This window comes from Girardinichthys multiradiatus, chromosome 5, assembly GCF_021462225.1.
Source record: "Girardinichthys multiradiatus isolate DD_20200921_A chromosome 5, DD_fGirMul_XY1, whole genome shotgun sequence".
Taxonomy (NCBI): Eukaryota; Metazoa; Chordata; class Actinopteri; order Cyprinodontiformes; family Goodeidae; genus Girardinichthys; species Girardinichthys multiradiatus.
Genome location: NC_061798.1, coordinates 52,222,105 through 52,247,750, shown reverse-complemented (window position 1 = coordinate 52,247,750; position 25,646 = coordinate 52,222,105). Strand labels below are relative to the sequence as shown.

General features: G+C 45.2%; 2 protein-coding genes and 1 long non-coding RNA gene across 3 annotated transcripts in view; 1 reads left to right on the top strand and 2 right to left on the bottom strand.

The window, feature by feature from the left end:
* The window catches only part of LOC124867935 (ras-related protein ORAB-1), an 11,964-nt gene extending 3,392 nt beyond the window's left edge, over positions 1-8,572 (bottom strand). Inside the window, exons 1-4 of the mRNA XM_047364642.1 lie at positions 8,397-8,572; positions 5,543-5,615; positions 5,366-5,461; positions 5,194-5,289 (exon numbers count right to left, since the gene is read on the bottom strand). Coding sequence (XP_047220598.1) covers positions 5,194-5,289; positions 5,366-5,461; positions 5,543-5,615; positions 8,397-8,410 — 279 coding nt within the window. The 5' untranslated portion in view covers positions 8,411-8,572. The remainder of the gene's footprint in view (positions 1-5,193; positions 5,290-5,365; positions 5,462-5,542; positions 5,616-8,396) is intronic.
* LOC124867936 lies at positions 5,624-12,904 on the top strand. The gene is made up of 2 exons (XR_007038178.1): positions 5,624-7,875; positions 12,475-12,904. It is a non-coding gene; the product is annotated as an uncharacterized LOC124867936 (long non-coding RNA).
* On the bottom strand, positions 12,251-25,646 carry spred2a (sprouty related EVH1 domain containing 2a). Its single transcript, XM_047364641.1, has 6 exons — positions 24,826-25,646; positions 23,635-23,809; positions 18,930-19,098; positions 17,667-17,731; positions 16,467-16,622; positions 12,251-16,276 (listed from the first exon to the last, which is right to left on the bottom strand). The coding sequence occupies exons 1-6, from the start codon at positions 24,849-24,851 to the stop codon at positions 15,584-15,586; spliced, it is 1,284 nt and encodes a 427-aa protein (XP_047220597.1). The 5' UTR covers positions 24,852-25,646; the 3' UTR covers positions 12,251-15,583.

The following is a 25,646-nucleotide window of genomic DNA, read 5'->3' as shown; positions in this document are numbered from 1 at the left end:
AGAGGCCTTTATTTTTCATTTTTCAATAGTAGGTAGACAGGAAAGAGAGACATTCAGCAAAGGTCAGGAGGAATAGGAGCCATTTGTAGTTTTTGGTGTTTGGGAATAGTTTGAGTCGGTCTTATTTGGTTTTGATGATTCGGTTTGGTTTGGTGTATATGTAGACTGACACTCTGATCTATATTTCACTCCATCATTGGTGGCGGTGTGGGAGGAAATCTATACGGGTGTTAAGGTGAAAGGGCAGCGTGGATGGGAGGTTATAAGGTTTGCCGGTTAGGCTCCATCATATCCACATGAACAATAATTGCCATCTATTTTGCGTGCTGCCATAGACCGCCACCCTGGATTTTGGATCAAATTCAATGATCATTTTGTTTAATAAATTTTAATAATGTCCCGGTCTGGACATTACTTTTTGGAGCGTTAGGACCTCGATCCCCCGCAGTCAGAAGCGACTAAAAAAAGGGATGGAATTTGATAGCCGCTACACTGGGTCTGGGACTCGAACCCGGGACCGCCGCACCGAGAACTATAGGGTCGCGCGCTCAACCCCTACACCACCAGCACCGTCAGCGTGCCCCAAGGTAACCATTTTTATGTCAGAGAAAATGAAATCCCTCAATGAAGCCTTGTGGAGGACCGTGCACAAGCTTTTTAGTCTCATTCATGTCGACTGGGAGGAGACCGGGAAGGAGAGACGGAGGGCTTTTCATGGTTTAGTCTCATTCATGTCGACTGGGAGGAGACCAGGAAGGAGAGAAGGAGGGCTTTTCATGGTTTAGTCTCATTCGTGTCGACTGGGAGGAGACCAGGAAGGAGAGACGGAGGGCTTTTCATGGTTTAGTCTCATTCGTGTCGACTGGGAGGAGACCAGGAAGGAGAGACGGAGGGCTTTTCATGGTTTAGTCTCATTCGTGTCGACTGGGAGGAGACCAGGAAGGAGAGAAGGAGGGCTTTTCATGGTTTAGTCTCATTCGTGTCGACTGGGAGGAGACCAGGAAGGAGAGACGGAGGGCTTTTCATGGTTTAGTCTCATTCGTGTCGACTGGGAGGAGACCAGGAAGGAGAGACGGAGGGCTTTTCATGGTTTAGTCTCATTCGTGTCGACTGGGAGGAGACCAGGAAGGAGAGAAGGAGGGCTTTTCATGGTTTAGTCTCATTCGTGTCGACTGGGAGGAGACCAGGAAGGAGAGAAGGAGGGCTTTTCATGGTTTAGTCTCATTCGTGTCGACTGGGAGGAGACCAGGAAGGAGAGAAGGAGGGCTTTTCATGGTTTAGTCTCATTCGTGTCGACTGGGAGGAGACCAGGAAGGAGAGACGGAGGGCTTTTCATGGTTTAGTCTCATTCGTGTCGACTGGGAGGAGACCAGGAAGGAGAGAAGGAGGGCTTTTCATGGTTTAGTCTCATTCGTGTCGACTGGGAGGAGACCAGGAAGGAGAGAAGGAGGGCTTTTCATGGTTTAGTCTCATTCGTGTCGACTGGGAGGAGACCAGGAAGGAGAGACGGAGGGCTTTTCATGGTTTAGTCTCATTCCTGTCGACTGGGAGGAGACCAGGAAGGAGAGAAGGAGGGCTTTTCATGGTTTAGTCTCATTCGTGTCGACTGGGAGGAGACCAGGAAGGAGAGACGGAGGGCTTTTCATGGTTTAGTCTCATTCATGTCGACTGGGAGGAGACCAGGAAGGAGAGACGGAGGGCTTTTCATGGTTTAGTCTCATTCCTGTCGACTGGGAGGAGACCAGGAAGGAGAGAAGGAGGGCTTTTCATGGTTTAGTCTCATTCGTGTCGACTGGGAGGAGACCAGGAAGGAGAGACGGAGGGCTTTTCATGGTTTAGTCTCATTCATGTCGACTGGGAGGAGACCAGGAAGGAGAGACGGAGGGCTTTTCATGGTTTAGTCTCATTCGTGTCGACTGGGAGGAGACCAGGAAGGAGAGACGGAGGGCTTTTCATGGTTTAGTCTCATTCCTGTCGACTGGGAGGAGACCAGGAAGGAGAGACGGAGGGCTTTTCATGGTTTAGTCTCATTCCTGTCGACTGGGAGGAGACCAGGAAGGAGAGAAGGAGGGCTTTTCATGGTTTAGTCTCATTCGTGTCGACTGGGAGGAGACCAGGAAGGAGAGACGGAGGGCTTTTCATGGTTTAGTCTCATTCGTGTCGACTGGGAGGAGACCAGGAAGGAGAGACGGAGGGCTTTTCATGGTTTAGTCTCATTCATGTCGACTGGGAGGAGACCAGGAAGGAGAGACGGAGGGCTTTTCATGGTTTAGTCTCATTCGTGTCGACTGGGAGGAGACCAGGAAGGAGAGACGGAGGGCTTTTCATGGTTTAGTCTCATTCCTGTCGACTGGGAGGAGACCAGGAAGGAGAGACGGAGGGCTTTTCATGGTTTAGTCTCATTCCTGTCGACTGGGAGGAGACCAGGAAGGAGAGAAGGAGGGCTTTTCATGGTTTAGTCTCATTCGTGTCGACTGGGAGGAGACCAGGAAGGAGAGACGGAGGGCTTTTCATGGTTTAGTCTCATTCATGTCGACTGGGAGGAGACCAGGAAGGAGAGACGGAGGGCTTTTCATGGTTTAGTCTCATTCGTGTCGACTGGGAGGAGACCAGGAAGGAGAGACGGAGGGCTTTTCATGGTTTAGTCTCATTCGTGTCGACTGGGAGGAGACCAGGAAGGAGAGACGGAGGGCTTTTCATGGTTTAGTCTCATTCGTGTCGACTGGGAGGAGACCAGGAAGGAGAGAAGGAGGGCTTTTCATGGTTTAGTCTCATTCGTGTCGACTGGGAGGAGACCAGGAAGGAGAGACGGAGGGCTTTTCATGGTTTAGTCTCATTCATGTCGACTGGGAGGAGACCAGGAAGGAGAGACGGAGGGCTTTTCATGGTTTAGTCTCATTCGTGTCGACTGGGAGGAGACCAGGAAGGAGAGACGGAGGGCTTTTCATGGTTTAGTCTCATTCCTGTCGACTGGGAGGAGACCAGGAAGGAGAGACGGAGGGCTTTTCATGGTTTAGTCTCATTCCTGTCGACTGGGAGGAGACCAGGAAGGAGAGAAGGAGGGCTTTTCATGGTTTAGTCTCATTCGTGTCGACTGGGAGGAGACCAGGAAGGAGAGACGGAGGGCTTTTCATGGTTTAGTCTCATTCATGTCGACTGGGAGGAGACCAGGAAGGAGAGAAGGAGGGCTTTTCATGGTTTAGTCTCATTCGTGTCGACTGGGAGGAGACCAGGAAGGAGAGACGGAGGGCTTTTCATGGTTTAGTCTCATTCATGTCGACTGGGAGGAGACCAGGAAGGAGAGACGGAGGGCTTTTCATGGTTTAGTCTCATTCGTGTCGACTGGGAGGAGACCAGGAAGGAGAGACGGAGGGCTTTTCATGGTTTAGTCTCATTCCTGTCGACTGGGAGGAGACCAGGAAGGAGAGACGGAGGGCTTTTCATGGTTTAGTCTCATTCCTGTCGACTGGGAGGAGACCAGGAAGGAGAGAAGGAGGGCTTTTCATGGTTTAGTCTCATTCGTGTCGACTGGGAGGAGACCAGGAAGGAGAGACGGAGGGCTTTTCATGGTTTAGTCTCATTCATGTCGACTGGGAGGAGACCAGGAAGGAGAGACGGAGGGCTTTTCATGGTTTAGTCTCATTCCTGTCGACTGGGAGGAGACCAGGAAGGAGAGAAGGAGGGCTTTTCATGGTTTAGTCTCATTCGTGTCGACTGGGAGGAGACCAGGAAGGAGAGACGGAGGGCTTTTCATGGTTTAGTCTCATTCGTGTCGACTGGGAGGAGACCAGGAAGGAGAGACGGAGGGCTTTTCATGGTTTAGTCTCATTCGTGTCGACTGGGAGGAGACCAGGAAGGAGAAACGGAGGGCTTTTCATGGTTTAGTCTCATTCGTGTCGACTGGGAGGAGACCAGGAAGGAGAGACGGAGGGCTTTTCATGGTTTAGTCTCATTCCTGTCGACTGGGAGGAGACCAGGAAGGAGAGACGGAGGGCTTTTCATGGTTTAGTCTCATTCATGTCGACTGGGAGGAGACCAGGAAGGAGAGACGGAGGGCTTTTCATGGTTTAGTCTCATTCGTGTCGACTGGGAGGAGACCAGGAAGGAGAGACGGAGGGCTTTTCATGGTTTAGTCTCATTCCTGTCGACTGGGAGGAGACCAGGAAGGAGAGACGGAGGGCTTTTCATGGTTTAGTCTCATTCCTGTCGACTGGGAGGAGACCAGGAAGGAGAGACGGAGGGCTTTTCATGGTTTAGTCTCATTCGTGTCGACTGGGAGGAGACCAGGAAGGAGAGACGGAGGGCTTTTCATGGTTTAGTCTCATTCGTGTCGACTGGGAGGAGACCAGGAAGGAGAGACGGAGGGCTTTTCATGGTTTAGTCTCATTCCTGTCGACTGGGAGGAGACCAGGAAGGAGAGACGGAGGGCTTTTCATGGTTTAGTCTCATTCCTGTCGACTGGGAGGAGACCAGGAAGGAGAGACGGAGGGCTTTTCATGGTTTAGTCTCATTCGTGTCGACTGGGAGGAGACCAGGAAGGAGAGACGGAGGGCTTTTCATGGTTTAGTCTCATTCATGTCGACTGGGAGGAGACCAGGAAGGAGAGACGGAGGGCTTTTCATGGTTTAGTCTCATTCCTGTCGACTGGGAGGAGACCAGGAAGGAGAGACGGAGGGCTTTTCATGGTTTAGTCTCATTCCTGTCGACTGGGAGGAGACCAGGAAGGAGAGAAGGAGGGCTTTTCATGGGGAAAAACGATTGGGGGCGGGGCTTACACCTCAAACTAAACTGCGCTTCTCACTCATGGCTCAAATTTGTGCAGGATTATGGATATTCCTTTAAGGTTCATGTCAGGCTTTGAGGGGAAGCTGAAGTACTGCAAAGTAAAACTTTAACAGATTTGCACTTTAAAGTATAAAGCCTTTATTATTTATGTATTTCCAAATAAAGTGTTCAGGATGTCAAATATGACGAGGCTGAACTGGATATAAACCAAACCAGACTGCCGCTGTTTCCTGCTCAGGTGCAGCATTATGGGATGCCAACACAAAGTTAAAGGAAAATAAAAGTTCGATTCATGACGCGTCTATTGAATAGTAATATTAATGTTTACTGATTATTACATTTCACGTCAGCAGCCCCAATTTAAAGATGCTTTGATCACTGATGGAAATGGTGTCAGAGGTCACTGACCTGATCCGTCACATCGTAGACCACTATGATGCCATGAGCTCCTCTGTAGTAACTGGACGTGATGGTTCTGAACCTTTCCTGCCCGGCTGTGTCCCACTGCAGAGGGTCAGATTAAAGGTCATCTTAAACCACACAAACATCACAAATTCTCTGTGGAACATTGGCTCCTTACAATCTGAAGCTTGATGGTCTTCCCGTCCAGCTCGATGGTCCTGATCTTGAAGTCCACCCCGATGGTGCTGATGTAGCTTTCTGTGTACGTGTCATCCTGCAGTCAATCACACAGACAGGTGAGTGAGACACCTGCAGCTCATCAGCCACAGTCTAATTGACACACAGAGAGACTTACTGCAAACCGAAGCAGGAGACAAGACTTTCCGACACCAGAGTCACCGATCAGCAGCAGCTTGAATAAGTAGTCGCTGCGAGGGCACACACACACACACACACACACACACACGTTATCAGTCCAGTTCACAGCTCTGACATGTTCACATTAGGGCTGAAATAATTAATTGGATTAATCTTCATTAATCGATTATTGAAATAATGGTCAACTAATTTAGAAATCAAATAATCATTAAGTGGAGAATACCGACTCTAAATCAGACTGTTTGCTGAGAACAACCCACTCTGAGCAGTAATTAGGCCAAAGCTGTACAAACATTATATACTTTTAGCATTTAAGATGAAAAACCTTCCTTGTCTGCAAATATCTTCTATCCAGAATGCCTTTAGTGGCGTAGCTTTAGCTTCACCTGGTTCATATTCTGTAAATAATCTCCTATTAGGCACTTTTTGCTATCCGCTTATTAATCAATTATCAGAATAATCATTAGTTGCAGCCCTGGTCCACATGATTCAGTCTAAAGTGAGAAACTACCCTGACCTCTTCATCTTCTCATATATTCCAACAGAAACATGACTTCTTTACATCCAGCAGTCGGTTGAAGAGGTCAGATTCAGCTCTATTCCAACCAAATTGGGTCAGAACCACAAAGCTCTGGTGCATAACAGAACTGACTTCCGAGCATATTCAGCTGAGCTTTCTGTCTCGTCAGACTAAATGTGAAGAGGACAACTGTTTGCTGTGGTCCACCAGGATCATTACCCAGAGGTCAGCCTGATTCTTCATGTTGGAGCCGAAAGCTTCAGGTTTCCAAGGAAAACATCTTTTCTTTGCAGAAAAATATTCACTTCAGCCCAAAGACACAGCAGTTTCTACCATGGCCCGTTCACATGCATTAAAGAAACAAAAAAATACATTTTCTGTTTTAAACAGCTGCTATGTTTAGGTTTCCAGGTTTACCAGGTGTACCTGAACACACCGAGGTCTACTTTCTACAGCTGGAGCTTTTCAAAGGGATGCAGATTTACAAATGAGGTTTGGGCAATTTGACGATATTAGAATGAGTCGACAATCTGTTAAAACACATTGATTAATAATTCATGTTCAGCTTTAATATTTAGTTAATATTACCATTTTAGAATGACTTTGCAATAAAAAGTTTTCTGATTGTCCATCAAACACGGCGTCTCAGATGCTTCGCTCCAGATGAAGGTAGAGATAGTAACTTCATCCAGCAGTCAGCGCCAAGCGCTAACTGTAGCTAAATTCTAGATGGTAGAAGTGTGCAGGAAAGGCCTGCATGAGTAGCACCTAGCAGCTAACACAAAGCAGGTTAGCTTTAGCAGGATATGTGAAATCTGCAGAATGGTCTGGTTTATCTTGTTTAACTGGTTACCACTTTGGATTATCAGCACTGTAGCTAAGGTTCTGCTAAACCTCTACACAGCAAAGGTAATGACGTTTTCAGTTTTTCAGCATCAACACAGATGATAAACTGACACAATGCTTCCTTAGACCTTCAGAATAAGAGCCTCTCTGGACTTTAATCGTACTTTGTCTAAATCTAAATACAACTTCTCTCATAAAGCCACAGTGTAAAAGTTGAGTGTCCTGTGTGTTAAACTACAGACTGATACACAGGATATTCTCAGTGATTAAATTTGTATTATTAATACTCATGGTAATAACATGCATAATAAATCATGTTATTATTGTGTAGCAATGAAGCTCTTTTTCCAAGTGTTGCTGATGTTTACATTTTAAATTTAAATTAATTTTTCAGTTAAGTACAAGACTCTGGGACAAAGTGTACTGAAAATACTCTTTAGCATAAATGCTTCTTTAAACTATATTTTCAGATAGTAAAATATTGTTAAATCCATGATTGTACTGTAAAAATCATCATATTTTCCACCCTACAATAAATCCAGATTCCTACTTTGAAATGCCAGAACAGAAACACTGTTCTAATTTAACGGTGACTGCTTTATGAAAGACTGGTTGATGAGTGAGAAGAAACGGTGAAGGTCCAACTCAGCCCAGAAGGTCTGCTCAACACTAGGGAAAAAAATCTACTATTTAAATTAAAGTTTAAAATTATGATTCTTTCATATGATTACTGGCCGAGTTTGGCAACACAACATGTGTTCCATTTAAAGAACAAAATAACAAGCATAATCTGAAAAAAATGTTAATTTCAGGAGATTTTTTCTAATTGTTTAGCTCGACAAAGAAATTATCTCACAAATTAGTGTAACTGCACATCCCCTAGTTTCCAAGGAAACAGGTTATCAAAGACATCCGCCAGAAATGACTAACCAGCCCCTCAACCTGTAACTAAACCTTCAAACCTTTTCTTGCTGCTTTTTTATATATTTAGATTTTAAATCTTCTCATTGAGAGCAAAGCGGAAGCTCAAACCTGGCAAATAAAGCCGATTCTCAAACAGTAATGAACCAGTAACTAACCTAACCCATCCGTGAGACAGTAATCAATTCATAATAACGCAACTAACCCATCGTCAAACGGTAACTAACCCGTCACACGGTAACTAGCTAATCGGAGTAAATAGAGTTAGCCTGCTAGCCGCTAGCAGTTAGCTACTATCGGACCAGTAACTTCTATAATTTCTCGGTCTTCTCTCGACTCAGTTCCGCAGCCAGGACCGAGTTAGAGGATCGACTACACAGCTGTCGATAGATGTACTGTCAGGCGTTCGGGTCAACGGCGGAACAACGCGGAGAAATGCCGCTAATGCGACGCTCCGCCCGGCTAGCTCAGCGTTAGCCTCCCCGGTGAACTGACAGCTCAGCCCGGACCTAGACGTGTCAATCCGCGCCGTAACCAGACTTACTATTCTGGATTCATGGTTGCCTGCTGGTTGTGAGGTGTGCTGGCTGTGGAAGCAGCTGGACGTCGTTTCGGGAGGATTTTTAACTGGACCTGTCGTCACTTTGAGACGTGTTTCTTCGTGAAGTAGCTGTCAGAACACTGCAACCGAATCAAATATGGCCGTCTGTATGGTCTGAAAACCAACAACCCGGAAAAACCGGACTAAAGGAATCATGGGTACTGTAGTTTTAGGGCAATGGGCATCTGTTTGGAGTACATAGAGGGTTTATCTAAAAGAACACTGATTATAAAAGGCGTGTCAACAGGTGTGGTACCAAAAATGATCAGCGCAACGGTTGCTGGTTAAAATTCGGCACTAAAAAACCCGAATTGGTCTGTAAAGGACTTTAGGGTTTTGCTCCCTTTAACTTAGAAAACAGATTTAGGGTAAGGAAAAACTGGAATAAATAATCAGAGTAGGGGTTGGGGTTAGGTTTAGTTCTTTATGAATTCATAAAGAAACAAACGTAAGGTAAAGATCATCACTTTATGGCACATCTCCGGAACCAAAACCCGAATGGGTCCACTTGTCACAGTCAGTCTTCTGCCTCTAATTTCATTGCAGGCATGTTAAAGAAGAAATTCCAACACATCTAAATAAATTAAAATATATACATATTTCTAGATTTTACTACATGTTCAGTGTATTTATAACTCATAATAACTCTCCTTCATGTTAATCTCTAGATTTAATTGAATAAAACAATTTAAGAACAAATGAGAGTTTTATACAGGTTGTGTTGTAGATGATCTAGATAATGAAATATTTCTTGTCTCAGCTTCAGTGGTTCAGTTCTCTGCTGAACGCGACTCTGAGAAGGAGACGACAGAGAGGCGTTCTTGACCACATTGCTAAGTGTGGTTGACCCTGTTGCTACGTGTGATGCTGTCTTCTTGTAATTGGTTGTTGCAAAAGACAAAAAATACAAATAAATAGGAAAAATGTGCTCTAGTAATCAGTGGAGAGAAATGTAATGATCAGAAATGTTTAAATCATGATGATAGAACTTACCAAAATGAAATTAATTGTCACACAGCATTAACATATTTGGACATAGCTTATTTACATGCTCATCATTCTGATTTGCTTATTATTATGTTTCTCACCATGCTGTTTATTTTCATGCTGCACCTATTTCATATTAATATGGACACTCACCTATCAACATTTTACTGTTATCCCCTTTTTGTTTAATGAGGTTTAGTTTGGTAAAATGACCAGAACAAACAGACATTCCCAGCAGATCAATGCATCGCTCCGTTTGCTTTCAGCACCAGCCTGGAATGTGAGCAGCTCTGGTATCTTCTCACATTCCTGGCTGGTGCTGAGGCGAGGTACACCTTGTACAGGTCAGGGAAACACTGAGACATACAACCATGCACACATCCATCCATACCTAAGGGCAATTTTAGAGAGTCCAGTCATGTTTTTGGACTGTGGGAGGAAGCCAGAGTACCTGGAGAGAACCCACGCATGCATGAGGAGAACATGCAAAGTCCATGCATAAAGACTCCCAGCTGGGAGTTGAACCTAGGACCTTCTTGCTCAAGGCAATAGTGCTACCAACTGCACCACTGTGCAGCCCTACAGTCCTTTACAGTCTATAAAAATATTTAAATAATTCGTACTCGTACTCGTCTTCCGCTTTATCCAGGACCGGGTCGCGGGGGCAGCAGACTCAGCAGAGACACCCAGACGTCCCTCTCTCCAGACACCTCCTCCAGCTCCTCCAGGGGGAGCCCAAGGCGTTCCCAGGCCAGCCGAGAGACATAGTCCCTCCAGCGTGTCCTGGGCCGTCCCCTGGGCCTCCTCCCGGTGGGACGTGCCTGGAACACCTCCCGAGGAAGGCGTCCAGGAGGCATCCGGTATAGATGCCCGAGCCACCTCAACTGGCTCCTCTCAATGTGGAGGAGCAGCGGCTCTACTCCGAGCTCCTCCCGGATGGCCGAGCTCCTCGCCCTATCTCTAAGTGAGCGCCCGGCCACCCTACGGAGGAAGCTCATTTCAGTCGCTTGTATCCGTGATCTCGTTCTTTCGGTCATGACCCAAAGTTCATGGCCATAGGTGAGGGTAGGAACGTAGACCGACCAGTAAATTGAGAGCTTTGCTTTTCGGCTCAGCTCTCTCTTCACCACAGCGCCCCCATTACTGTGGCAGCTGCACCGATCCGTCTGTTGATCTCCCGCTCCATTCTTCCCTCACTCGTGAACAAGACCCCGAGATACTTGAACTCCTCCACTTGAGACAGGAACTCCCCTCCAACTTGAAGAGGACAAGCCACCCTTTTCCGGTCGAGAACCATGGCCTCGGACTTGGAGGAGCTGATCTTCATCCCAGCTGCTTCACACTCGGCTGTGAACCGCCACAGCGCATGCTGTAGGTCTTGGCTAGAGGGGGCCAGCAGGACCACGTCATCTGACTTTTGTGAAGTGCCTTGAGACGACATATGTTGTGAATTGGAGTTATATAAATAAACTGAATTGAATTGAAACTGAATCTGCAAAAAGAAGAGACGAAATCCACTGGTCCCCAAACCAGACCCCCTCCGGCCCTTGGCTGCGTCTAGAAACCCTGTCCATAAAAGTTATGACAGGACGAGCACCCTGTAGAGGGTATAGAGCTGGTCCAGTGTTCCACGACCGGGACGAAAACCACACTGCTCCTCCTGAAGCCGAGGTTCAACTATCAGCCGGACTCTCCTCTCCAATACCCTGGTGTAGGCCTTACCAGGGAGACTGAGGAGTAAATTGGTAAATAATTCTGTACTATATTGTTTGTAATTTTGTTCACTTTTTATTCATGGTTATTTAATATTATTTCTATTATTTATTGATCCTTCCTAATATCACCTTACTAGAGGTTGACCTTTAACCTGTCCTGCTGCTGAAACTATTTAATTTCCCTCTAGGGGGATGATAAAGTTAATCTTATCTCTATATTAATAATTGTATGAATGTTCTAGAAGTTTATGTTCTCATTAACTCGACTGTTTAGGAGGTGGATCTCTGCACCATGGAGCTGGTAGCGTTTTATTCATTCACTGTTGTTCATTGGAGGAGAAGATCTCTCCTTTCTCTCTGTCTTTCCTTATAGATTACTTCACTATGAGCTACTTTGAATTGTTCTTTTAGAGTTCTTTGTAAATACTGGCCCTGATCCTTCACCTGGGGCAGTAGGTCCTTCACCATCTGTAGGTAGTCATCTAACCGTTTCCAGACTTTGAATTTGAGGTTTGAATTTTTGTCCAGATTGTTTTACACTGGACGTCTCCAGATGATGAGGCCTACAAGGTCACATCTTCCTCAATATAAAGCCATAGTACAGAAATCCCCCCAGACTGGAAACCACATCTCCCCCACCTTTAACTGGAACTTCTGTCCATATGAACATTTTTAACTTGGATACTTTTTAAACACTGGGGCTGCACGGTGGCGCGGTTGGTAGCACTGTTGCCTTGCAGCAAGAAGGTCCTGGGTTTGACTCCCACCCGGGGTCTTTCTGCATGGAGTCTACATGTTCTCCCCGTGCATGCGTGGGTTCTCACCGGGTACTCCGGCTTCCTCCCACAGTCCAAAGACATGGCTGTTAGGTTAATTGGTCACTCTTAATTGCCCTTAGGTGTATGAATGAGTGCATGGTTGTTTGTGTGTTGCCCTGCGATGGACTGGCGACCTGTCCAGGATGTACCCCGTCTCTCGCCCATTGACTGCTGACTGATACTTTTTAAACATCTGTTGTAGATGAACTTTCTGCTAGTGTAGTTTCCTCACAACATAACAAGTTTGTCACTCTCTGTAAAATAAAAACAAACTCTGCAATATTCAAGTGTTTTATTTTTCAGATTTTAGTCTTTTTGTTTGTATCTTTGACATACATCATTTTAGAAACAATAAAAAAATAGAACTGAAAAATGTACATCGCTGACCTGATACATATACAGTATATATTTATATATTCAGTTTTTTACAGTGGTATAAATGTAAGTTATGTATAAAAAGACAAACTGATGACTTGCTCCTTTGCTGTTTTACTTATACAGTTATATTCCAGTGAAAGATAGATGAGGACACAATGAAGAGGAGGCTTCAGGCACTTTCCTTCAACATCTGAAGAAAGCCATCACAGGACGGAGACACAGACAACAGGAAACTGCTTCAGTGCACCTTCCTCAGCATAATGACAAAAATCATGTGGGACGCTTTATTTTTTATTGTAAGAGGCGTCTCCACATCTGACGGCAGACTGAAGCAAATCAATGAGACGGACATGAGAGTCCTGACTGCTGCTCTCTAGAGTTTCTCATGCCAGCTGCTGTGTTCTGACCTGACTGTGGACCACATGTTGTGTGGTGGTTTTCATTGGTGTTATCCTTCCACCAACTTTACAGACTGAACTGCAAGATGCCTGTAATACAGCAGGAGGAAAACCAGCTGGAAATTCATCTTTGGGCTTCGAGCTGAGAAGATTTCCAGCTTCTCAAACTGGAGAAAAACAACACTGTTGCAATAAAATACAGCATACAGCAATACTCATTTTAATATTTGGAACAGTAAAGTAGAAGTTTAGTCACATGTAACCTAATGACTGAAGTTCTGCTAGCAGCCCATAAACTGCGTTTAGCTTCAGTCTGTTGGTTTCAGTCTGTTGTTTGTGGAGGAGAGAGTAACATCAGAGCAGATTGTAGTCCAGGTCAGCAGAGCTGTCAAAACACTAAACCACATTTACTGGACCCTCTATTAGGTACACCTTGCTAGTACCAGCTTGGACCCCCTTTTGCTTTCAAAACTGCCTTACACTGCCTCAATAGAAGACATGTAGTCCTCATCTGGAGTCTATATTTTATATAAACTGTTAACCCTTTTATTCATTGAGGGAGTTCTCATTTGTTCTGGTTGGTGTTCACATCCCACCACTAAGCTGCACATCAGAAGCTGAGAAGCAGCTCGCCTAGCTGATAACAGGTGTGGAGAAAAGCCTCCAGACTCTCATCATTGTTCTTGGGAATTTTAACAGTGCAATCCTCTCCAACGAACTTCCCAAATGCAGACAGCATATTTAGTGTCCAACCAGGAATAAAAACACTCTGGACCACTGCTACACAACTTTAAAAGATGAATAATAGGCTGTCCCCATGGCTGCTTTGGGACTTTCTGATCACTGCCTGCTTCATCTTATTCCAACCTACAGGCAGAAACTAAAAACGTCTAAGCCTTCTTCTAAGAAAATCTGCCATTCACACCTCACTCCCACATACTAGGGCTACCTGACATCAACAAGGTATCTTTCTCCACACAGCTGCTGCTCACTGGATATTTTCTCTTCTTCAGACCAGCCTCTGTAAACCTGGGATGGTTGTGGGTTCTGAAATACTCTAACCCGACCATCTGGAACCAACAACCACGCTATCTTCAATCCCGAACAACCAATGTGGAACGACCAGTATCGGTTGAGCAGGTGGACCGTTCCAACCAGCAGCCTCAGCACGCATACACAACCTGAGCAGTGCAGCATGCCTAACATCATGGTAACTTGCACTGGTATAAATGGAGTTTGGAGTTTTCTGAATGTCTGGATCTGCTTATCACCCAGTCATTAAACTCTCATTAATAAAAGTTCTGAGGATTTCTTGAAGGACAACTGTCCTCATCACATCCTAACCTTCTGTGTAACAGTGAGAATAAAGAGAGTAAAATGACTCAGCTGAAGCAAGAAAAGAGTTTCATGGGTCAAACGTGGCCTAGATTAGGACCGGTACCGGTCATGTACCAGTACCATGATCGCATTCATCCCAAAAACCAAAGATCCATCTGTACAGATACGGGCTCAGATACGTTTCTCTTATTATATTTTATATCAGAGGCGTCAATCTGCGAACATTTGGATTACATCCCCTCAGTGTGAACAGGATCCTCTGGTGTTCTGACCCACTATCGGATGCTCTGGTTACTGCCTGATAAGTCCCCCATTCCTCCTGGGGTCTAGACGTGTCAGCTTCATGTGCAGGTCCGACTGCATGGCTGATGGTCACATCAGCTGATTTCCTGAAAAGTGTCAATATGGTCCAGTTTATGGCACTATTAATGTTACATCATAAATATAAATGTATTAATATAAGTTATAGCTCAGCTCTTAAATGTTGGCCAGGGACCGGTTTATGGAACATTTCATCTGATCTGGACTTTATACACTAATAAAAATATCTGAAATTAAACTGCAGGTTAACTGGGACACGTTGTCGACTTGTTCTCACGAAACCATCTCTGCTGTTCGTCACAATTAACCTACACTGTTGGTGTTCGGAGCGGTAATAACGCAATAATGAGTTAATTGATCTCAGTTATTCAGTTCAGAATTTGAAACTCATATATTCCTGCTACACAGAGGTTTATGTTTGAGTTTTTATTTTGATGATTCTGGCTTATTGCTGATGAAAAGACAGAATCACTGACTCCCATCACAAGCCATAAAAGGTCACAGGGTGTAACAGGGTTCTCTAGACATGTCTATTAATGGAAAGTTGAATGGAAGGAAAAAGTGTGGCAGGGAACAAGTAACAGGGTCAACCAAAGCCCTGAAAGGATTGTGAAGAAAAGCAAATTTAAATGTTTTGAGGGAGATTCCCTGAATCTGCCATTTGTTATTACTGTGATGTAGTCTTTGAACTGAATTTTGGGTTTTCATGAGCTGGAAGCCAAAATCATCAAAATGAAAAGAAATACACTCTTGAAATATTCCCCCGTGTAGAATGATGAATGAATATATATGATACATTTTCAGTGATAGTCTGGTTTCTTGTAAAACAAAGAGGATGAAGTGATTTCTTCCAGATTAATGATGTGGCGCCTCAGCATTAACAGAAATCTAACTCCACCTTCATTTACATGTAGAAATAAAATCTGGATGTACTTTAGATGATTTTCTGCGCTGACATTAGATTTGACGGCCCTAATACAACCAGATATTTATACTTTTATGTTTTATGGAGAAGTTTTCTTAATGAAGCCTTTTGGTCCTCAGAGTCACAGAAAAAGCACAACGGTTGGCACGAACTTTCACTTCCTGCTACAAATAAACCACATCAACAACAGAAATAACAGCGGCATTGGTTTCCGTGTGGTCTCTGTGGAGTGGAAGGGGCTTGTGGTGAATCACCCCACGGCTCTGTGTTTCCCGCCACAGCAGTGACAGGCCACTCCACAGCGGTGGCACGCCCTCAGGGGGGCGTAGCAACACATGCAGGGCGCCACCAGCGACAGGCTGATCAACGCCGTCCAGCGCAGGCAGAAGCGCTCATCGCTGGTGTCGCAGGAGCATGGGTCCGAGTAGTCACCCTCTGGATCTGACATGCAGTGGTACAGCAGGCTGTCGGCGCACCACATGAAGCTGACCCGGCGGATACAGGTCTGAATGGGGTCAGGAGCCTCTTGGCACTGGCCCCGCCCATTGTCCTCGCGGTTAAACATGTCCTGACAGTAAACGCAGCGAAAACGCTCCCCATCCTCCATGCGACACTTTGCTTTGGACTGAGGAGGCCGCGGCTGCAGCGTCACCACCGCCCTGCGACCACTGCCCATCTCCAGGCAGCCCGGCTTGCTGTCGTAGCCTCGCTGCACGCCGCAGCTCAGTGGGTACGGATACGTGTAGTCATGTTTGGGTGGTTCGCTCTTGGTGAAGTGCATGCAGGTATCCGGGTTGTGGGGCTGCGTGAGTTTGTCACGCGTGGAGTTGGCGTGCCGATAGTCCTCATAGCCGGTAAGCCAGGTTCGCCCACGAGGGCTGATGCGAACAATCTCCTCCTCCTCCAAAGGGAAGTTGGCATGACGAGGAAAGATGTGCATCGCCTGCGAGAGCCAGAGAACAGAAACAGTTTTTGTCTAGTTGGGAACCACATTAATCACAAAAACAAACCTTTAATGTTTCAAGAAGTTATCAGATGAGGCATCATGGAGATATGTTGAAGTTCTAAAGCTAAAATGAACTTCAGTGAGCAGCTGCAACCACAATACCTCTCAGCTGAAGCTCTGAACTCACCGGGTCCAGGAAGTAGTGGTCTGAGGGCCAGGGATGTTCGTAGAAATGTCCCAGGATGCAGTGGTGCCGACGCGGTTCGCAGAAATGGGCCGGAGCCAACGCGTGCATGGTGGGTTCTCTCCTCTGAGACGAGTTGGACGAGCTGTCAGTGGCCGTCTGGAGCAGAAACAGAGAAGATAGAAGCACTGAAACAATCTTTAACAGGGTGACATTTTAAATCAGCTGCTTGTGTTAAAATCTGTGTAGAACCTAGAGTATTTTGGTTTTGAAATAAACAGATGGTTTCAGAGAAAGCCCTGTGTCCTCCTACTGAGCGTTTTATCCTGCATGTCTAAAAGCAACTTCCAGTCGAGCTCTGTCCAGGAATCCCTTCTCTGGAAACAGTCTGACTTCCTCCAGTTCACGAAGAAGACTCCAGTCCTGCTGACAGGAAGGAAAGGAAAGACCTGCAGCCTGCGGCTCTTTCCTCGAACTGAGGAACATAAACAGGATCTGTGACGGATCTCTGCAGGGTCAGACATCGTGGTGGAAACTATTCAGAGCGAAATTCACAGAACTGTTTACAGAAGGAACCGGAGAGGAAGCCAATAAAAATCTGCATCTTTTCCATCTTCTCTCCATTTTATTTGTGGTGTGAAGTTGAGATACTTCCTGTTTTACAATTTTTTACTTTGTTAATATCCCTGTTAGGACACAAACTTCCAGAGGTTCACTGCAGCTCCACACACTGTAATGTTCCCATTGCTTCTCCAACACTTCATGTTGATAAAGATCCCAATCCATGAAGAGCTCCAGCTATTGTTTTATCCGTTCCTCCTGCAAACTGGAGTCCAACAGAACAGGGTCGTCATCCGATTTCTGGTTCCTGCCTAGCTGCAGGGACTGGCTCTTTTTCCTCATTGATCCAGAATCCTGATTTATTGGACCACAGTCCACGTTCCCATTGTGTGATGGTCCAATCCTAACGCCTCTGAGCCCAGAGAAGCAGACTCCTGCCCTGGACAAGGTTGACATCAGGTTTCTAATCCCTGCTCCTCGACGTTCTACCACCTGTTGATGGATAATGTCTCCTTCCTGCTGAATTGTGTGCTGATTGTTATTTAAAAAGAAATCATGATGGAACATCAGGGCTTTGTGTCAGAAACCAGATCTGAAAAATTGATGATTCATCAACAAACATAACACCAACAAACTTCTCACCGTGAAGACGTCATCATCCCCGAGCTCTGCTTCATTCTGCAGCGTGGATGAAGATGTTGTGGAACCTGGTGAACAGAGAGCGGATCTGTGACACCAGAACTTTTATTTGAAAGGTTCTGGTTGCAGAAGAAGGCTGATGACCCCCATGTAGGAAGCTACAGGAGGTGTAATGCTGACATGGATCTGAAGTGAAGACTTCTTTCAGCAAACACAGACGGGGTTTACTGACCCTAGGAAACACAGGAGATGATGAGTCACGGTATCGTTTTCCTAACGGACCATTAAAGGAAACTCTGACACCAGTTTAGTAGAAAACTTTGCTCACCAATCCCTCACATCAGGCCTCTGCTCTTCAAAAAGCTCTTCTGACCAACAGTGTCTCATTTTGACCATCCCCTCATCCACTAACAGTATTAACTAAAATCTGCTGATATGCTCTACGTGTTCTACAACATGTTTGATCAGATCCTTCAGGGTTCCCTGGGAATTCTTTCACAAACCTTCTTGGTCATTACAAAAGATGTCCAGCTCAGTCTTCAGGCCTTTTCCTCAGTGCTTTACACCTTTCTGCAGCTTTGAGGATCTGATGCCTTCGGAGATGGGCTTCCATCCATCCCTCCATTGTCTTCTACTTATCTGAGATCAGGTCGAGGGGAACCAGATCTGGGAAGGAAACCCAACGAGCCTCTCCCCAGAGATATTGTCCAGGTCACTCTGGGGGATCCAAAGGCGTCACCAGGCCAGAAGGTACACATACTCCTTCCAGCAGGTTCTAGGTCTGCCCTGAAAACCTTCCAAAGGAGACATCCCATCACCTCAGCTGACTCCTTTTGATGCAGGTGAGCAGTACCTCCACTTCATACTGTCCCAGGATGATGGAGCCCCACACCCTCACCTTAGTTGAGTTGCATATCCATATCCTGGTCCATCCTTCAACCAAACAAGATCAAGACTCCAAGGTACCTGAGATCCTCCACTGACCTGACCTGGAGGGAGCAATCCACCTTCCAGTTGAGCATTGTGGGCTCAGAGTTGGAGCAGCTGACTCTTATCAAAGACACTTCACACTTGGCTGTGGTGTGCTGCAGGTCTGGAGGTCATGGCCTGAAGACAAATGTACCAGGAACCTGAACTCACTGTGGATCAATCTTCTGGTTTAATATGAAAAACAACTGTTGCCTGAAGGTGCCAAGAGAACCACATAAAACTGCAAAGACCAAAGCTTAGACCCTGAAGTTCCCAAACCAGACATTCCTTTCATACCTTCTGCCAGGTCCTCCAGAGCCCTCCTCACCCCGCGATCGAAGGCTCGAGCATCAGAGGAGCACTGGAAGGTCAGGCCACACTTTCTGTTGTCTACCTTCCAGTGATGGAACGTTGGATTGGCTTTTGTGTAGACCAGGTCTTTTTTCAAGAAACACTCCAGAATCACCTGAGAATGAATAAATGTTGGACCAGAAGAGTGAAGAACAAGATGTTCACATTCACAAAACAACACAGAAACATTTTTCTCACAAATGAAATCAGACTAAACATGTTCTCTTCAGTCAGTTTCTGAATGATTTCTATTTTTTAAATATCAGAATCTTTTATTAATTTCTACACATTTTCATTAATTTCCTTCATACCTGGTAGAACTAGCTGACCTTCTCTGCTCCACCACATATGTTGTCTGAGTGATGGACGCAACAAAATAACCTGCTGCCTGTTACCCGTTTGTGGCAGCTAAAAGTGAATATGAAGCGTTTAGTACGTATGTGGTGAATAACCGCAGGTACTAGAAAATAAAATTTTCGTGGGAAACCTGGGACATTTTATCTTATCTTATACAATCTTGAATCTTTAATTTGAAAATAATTACAAACTATTTCACCAAAGTTCTGTAAGAAAAATATTTGTATGCACTGCTGATGATTACAGCTCTTTCACTTTTCCTTGTACTTAAAAATACACATTTCTCTAAGACTTATCTAACTTTGTGGAGTATGAACTCTTATTATTTTTCATAGTTTTACGCAAACGACTCTGCAGGAGGAGAGACCACAGTTCCAGGTTTGGATGCAGTTTCCCCGAAGCTCCGAGTGATCCTCTACACCCTCGTGTCCTGTCATCTTCTGCTCTACTCTCTGTGCATCTTCTACTTTAAATAAACACTTGCTTTTGATTAGACAGTCAAAGTATCAGTTCTCTGTACTTCTTGAATGATTATTAAGGTTTTTATGTTCCTGTAGTTATCTGTTATTAGTTTACCTGATGATAATGAAAGAAAAATAAGTGTGTTAATCAGTGTTTAGTAGTTACTGTAAATGAATCATGCAGTTGTAAAGCAACAACTCTGGCCTGTTGGAGGTTAGTAAAAAATTAAATGTAACATAATGATTTAAACTTTTACTGTTTATGGATCCAGAGCAACTTAATGAATAATGGAAGGAATTAATAAACTGTATAACTCTAAAGTTGCTCATCATTTATTATTTGTTATTTGAAACAAAATAATTACTTATTAGCCAATAGTCTTTTTTTTTTGTTTTTAAGACTTTTTTCAGCACTAGAGGTTTTTATTTTTGACAGTACGCAGACAGGAAGGAGGGGCAAAGAGAGGGGGAGACATTCGGCAAAGCTCGCCGGGTCCGGGACTCGAACCCGGGACGGCTGCTACGAGCACTATAGCCTCTATATGTGGTTGCACGCTAACCCCTACACCACCAGCGCTGCAGCCTAACCAATAGTCTTTTAAACAGATTAAAGGAGCAATGCCATCTACTGGGATGAAGATGTATTGCAGTTTCTTTTTCACAACTTCCCCAGACATCATTAGGCTGATTTGAATTTATGGTCCAGGGCCTCTCCTGGCAATAGAAACAGAACGTAAAGTATTCCCTGGAACTCCTTTTACCCGGGTAAAACAAATCCTGGGGCTTTCGGAAGAAAATGAGCTATTGATGGTTTCATCAGGCCACAGGACCTGCCTCCAACAATGAAGCTCTTGGTCCCTGAGGACATTTACAAACTGTAGTCTGGCTTTTCCTGTTGCTTGTGGAGTTCTGGCTTCTTCCTCTCTGAGTGGCCTTTCAGCTCATGTTGGTCCAGGGCTCGTTTCACTGTGGACATGACTCTCCGAACAGCTTCAGCAGCATCTTCACAAGGTCTTTGGCTTTTCCTTTGGCGCTGAGTCAACATTTCACACCAGAACCACAAATAAATGTGGAACCTTATTTGGAACTTGGACCCAAGCACGATTTCTTTAGATGTTTCCATGATGTAACACAGGGAAGCAGAGTGTTGCCTTAAAATACATTCACTGGAGTTCCTCCATTTAACTGAAAAGTTGTGAATTACCCAATCAAAAGCTTACAAAGCCATGACATCATCTTAGTTCTCCCATATTTAGAGGCAAATTAATTTTAGTGTATGTAAACTCCTGACTTTGAAGAAAGCAATAAGAAGAGCTCATTAATAAAACAGGATTTTGTATCCTATACAGTGTATGTAAACATGTGGTTTCTACTGTGGCTTCAGGTAGAAAGTGACACCAAAGCCAACAGCTCATACATATGGAAGCAGAAGGTCGTGAAGGTCAGGTTCAAAGCAAGGAATAATCCCATTTCTCCAGGTAGTTTTACTGTTTCCACATCAGGTTAAGGTAAAGATTTGCTGAGGTTAAACTCATTCTTAGTTGCAGAAAAAAGGAACCATCCTTCTCTGTTTCTGCTGTTGCTAGAATCATTTTACAGAATGAGATCAGAACATGTTTAAAGTCAGCGCCTCCAGCTGTGATTAATGACTAAACTGGGTGCCATTGAGTCCATCAAGTTATAATCGTGCTGACTAGGTCCTGCAGCCAACAGCAGCGAGGCTGAGCATGCTCAGATGCGGCAAAACTGAGATTATTGCAGCAGTTGTCCATTTCTGAACATTTGTTGAACACGAAGATGTTTCTTTTTGTTATTCAAGGTCTGAAATCGACCATTTTTATTATTTTGACCATTTCTGAAAATGAATGTTACAAATCTGAATATTTCTCTTTAAATTTGAGAGAAATATCAGTAGTTTATTCAACAGAATAAAACTTTTACTGTATTTTATTCAACTGTAGCTTAAGTATACATACGTTCAGACAAACAAATGTCTTCCAGAGAAAAGATCAAATAAAATTAAACCTAATTTATCCAATACTGCAGCGTTTTGTGGAAGATCATTTATTATTTTAGCAGAAGGTTCAAGCATTCACATGAATTTAATTATTATTAGTTTGTGACTGTACTCATCAGTCATATTCAATGAATGAGAATATTATTGAGAGGATCCTTTATTCAAGTAACTCTATCGCTGAAATATAGATTATATAGATTACATAAATTAATTCCATGCAGACTGATTCATTTTATTTCTGGTAATTATGATGATTTTCTGCTTCCAGCCAATAAGAACACAGCATTTAAGATCAGAATATTACATCAGACCAAGAAAAATCATTTTAATACAGAAATGTGGGCTTAATGAAAAGTATGTTTAATGTCTGCTTAAAGGTGGTTATTTTCTAAAGGTTCTTTTATCTGACAAACGGGCCTCATCAGAACCAGATTCGGATTTATTGAACATGAACATGTTCAATAAAACATGTATGTCTGGCTTGTTTTTATTGCTGTTTTTTATCTCGAGTTTTTCTCGAGTGTTTTGGAACGAACGTGAATTCCCACGAGGAAAGCCTAAAATAATCCAGAACCTGGTTTACTTCCGTCAAAATTACTGACAACAGAGCTTCAGTTCTATGTTTCTGTGCATGTTAGGATTTATCTTGTTGTGCACCAGCCATGGGATGAACGAGACTGGTAAAACTCTGAGTCCCAGAATGCACTACTTTAACCCACTCTAGGGCAGGCCAAAGAAGGAGGAGTCACAGCTGGAAACCTGTGACGTCCGGACTAGAAACTCTGGCATGCAGCAGAAATCGCTCTCTTCCAGCCACTGGTTGCATGTCTTAGACGACACGTGAACATCTGGACCTCTCTGGCCGAGCTGGACTTCTTCGAAGCTTGAATCCAAAGTCAACTAGGACCGGATGTTCACGTCCTCGTCCATTGTACGCTGGGCTAGAAATGATCAGCCAGCGTTCATGTCAAACTAGCTGTTTGAAACTTTGACCAAACCGTGATTGCATCATTTCATTGGTTTCGGGTTATTATTTTGTCCCTTTTCGTGTTTAATTGGTTTTACTAGTTTCAGTTGGGTGCTACTGGCCTAGTTAAAGGGTTTGTTGGCTGAAATATTTTAATTTTAATACCCCGACAAAGTGCACGGCTGCACGGTGGTGCAGTTGGTAGCACTGTTGCCTTGCAGCAAGAAGGTCCTGGGTTTGATTCCCAGCCTGGGATCTTTCTGCGTGGAGTTTGCATGTTCTCCCTGTGCATGCGTGGGTTCTCACCGGGTACTCCGGCTTCCTCCCACAGTCCAAAGACATGCCTGGTAGGTTAATTGGTAACTCTAACTTGCCCTTAGGTGTATGAATGAGTGTGTGCATGGTTGTTTGTGTGTTGCCCTGTGATGGACTGGCGACCTGTCCAGGGTGAACCCTGCCTCTTGCCCATAGACTGCTGGAGATAGACACCAGCTCCCCCGTGACCCACTATGGAATAAGCGGTAGAAAATGATTGACTGACCCCGACAAAGTATCTGATATAAAAATGCTGTAGTTTGTTTGACTTTGATGTTTTCCACATTGGGTGTTTTTAAGCTCGGTATTATGAACCAGTGCTGATCCAGTATGATTTACCACAAGATCCAAATGTGTTGGATTTGTTAAGGTTGGCTCAGAAAAGCTGTCATATAAAAAATAAAAGCTCGACTCCATGAGAATTTGTCTCTGATGGCAACGATCTGCTGCTAAACCAACATTGACTGACCAGAACTTTACCAGAACGAAGACAACTGTGTTTCTGTGGCTCCTGTAGCGGTGCGTAGAACCCACCTGTCGGTCTGTGAGCCGCTCTCCGTGGATCAGGAAGCTGTTGCGTCCCTGCAGCTCGCTGGGCAGCAGCCTGCAGACCCCCACCCTGCTCAGGCAGCCGTCCAGCGCCAACCAGCCGCCGCTGGACTCATCCCTGGTCATCACCACTGCTTTGACCCGAACGATGTAGCTGTCACTGCAACACACACAGAACATCCAGAACCTGGTCAACCCCAGGCATGTTGGGCTCCTCTTCCCTTACATGATGAAGAGCCTCACAGTCACGGAGAGATTGATCATCAGTGACAACTATCCAATCAGAATCAGAATCAGACCCAGGCCAGCAGAGCTGGAAGCTAAACTGTTCCACAGTAATGTTGGTGATCAGGGTCAGAGCTGCAGTCCTGAACACAGAGCAGAACCCAGAGCTGAAAATGGGCCTTAAAACACAGCAGAACCCAGAGCTGAAAATGGGCCTTAAAACACAGCAGAACCCAGAGCTAAATGTAAAAATTGTTTAGCAAACCTGAAGAACATCACAAGGTTTAAAGGGTTCAGAAAAAACCTGTAGAGCAGCAGAACCAAAGCAAGACACCAGCTGAACCTAGCAGATACTGACCAAAGCTGTAGAACTGAACGACCACAGGAAGGACAGCAGCTTGGAATGAAACCAGTAATGACCTGAAGCTCTGAGTCTAACAGGAACAAAGTTCTGTATTCGACGTTATATTGGGCTCCAACCCAGAGTCTACAGGACCTACTGGATCTAATCAGTCAGGAAAACAGAGCAAACAGAATCTGTGCAAACCCAGTGACACAAAAAAACAAAACAAACAAAAGCTCAACATCAGGAGGTTCTGTCTAAGTAGAATTGCAGCAGAATCAGAACCAGCTGTGTCTGAGCTGACCTGGAACAGAACCCGAAGCTGGTCGTTCTGAGCCATAACAATCAGCTGGAGCCTGATGATGACTCACAACATGCAGCATTTCAGGGATCATAGTTACAGAACCGAACCGGTTAACCCCCCTCTCAAATCTATCTGCGGACCTCCTCTCTGCTCCTGCTGCTCCTCTGGCCTCAGTGAAGAAGACGAGGCCCTCCTCCTCCTCCTCGTATGGAGCTCAACCGGTGTCCACGTGATGAGACACCTCCTGTCACTCACACAGAACCAGAACCATGAACAGAACAAAACCATCTGATGTGTTACTCACTCGTCTGGCCGCGGGTCTTCGCTCATCTTCAACGGTTCAGCTCCGGTTGGATCGAGCTGCCGCGGCCGCCGCGCGGTGCGGCGTCTTCATGTTTCCGCAACAGCGGCAGGAGCGACAGGAGCGGCAGAAGCGGCAGGAGCGGCAGGAGCGGTGGATGCGGCAGGAGCGGTGGATGCGGTGGATGCGGTGGATGCGGCAGGAGCGGTGGATGCGGTGGATGCGGTGGATGCGGTGGATGCGGTTCTGTAATCCTGGAGTGTCTGATGTTTTCTGCTCCTGAAACACCTCCTCCTCCTTCACACCTCAGCTGGTGGAGCGACGCGTCGTCTTCCTCTGCTCCTTCTCCTCCTTCAGCCCGCCCGCCTCCTCCACCGAACGGGCCAGGGACGCTGGGACCGAGCAGGAGGTTCTGGTGTCGGTGAGGAAGGCACCGCACGATCCCCATCTCCTCCTCACTCCATCATGGACTGGGGGTGGGGGTGACGTCAGACCCGAAGGACCGCAGAGTCACGTGTCATCACCACATAATGATAAAGTCTCCATCAGGACAGTACAGTACTTGTGAACTGCAGTTCTGGTACTGAGCAGAACTCTAGTTCCAGTTACTCTTGAGAGCTTTTCGTTAGGTTTTATTCTGAAAGGTCAGCTTCCGGATTTTACAAAGTAAAAGCTCAAGTCACATGACGTCATGATAATAATTCTGTATCTGTGTAGATGAACAGCTGGATTTGATTATTTATTGGATCGTGTCTCTGCTTTTACCTTCTATGTTTCCCTGCTTATAGCTCTGTCAACGTTTTATAAAGTTTACACAACCTGAA

Excerpts from the sequence above, each read along its gene's own strand:
- spred2a (XM_047364641.1), bottom strand. The coding sequence starts at position 24,851 with ATGAGCGAAGACCCGCGGCCAGACGA. Across the intron at positions 23,810-24,825 it reads GAAGACCCGCGGCCAGACGA|TGACAGCTACATCGTTCGGG; the intron begins GTGAGTAACACA and ends TGTGTGTTGCAG. Across the intron at positions 19,099-23,634 it reads AGCGGCTCACAGACCGACAG|GTGATTCTGGAGTGTTTCTT; the intron begins GTGGGTTCTACG and ends ATTCATTCTCAG.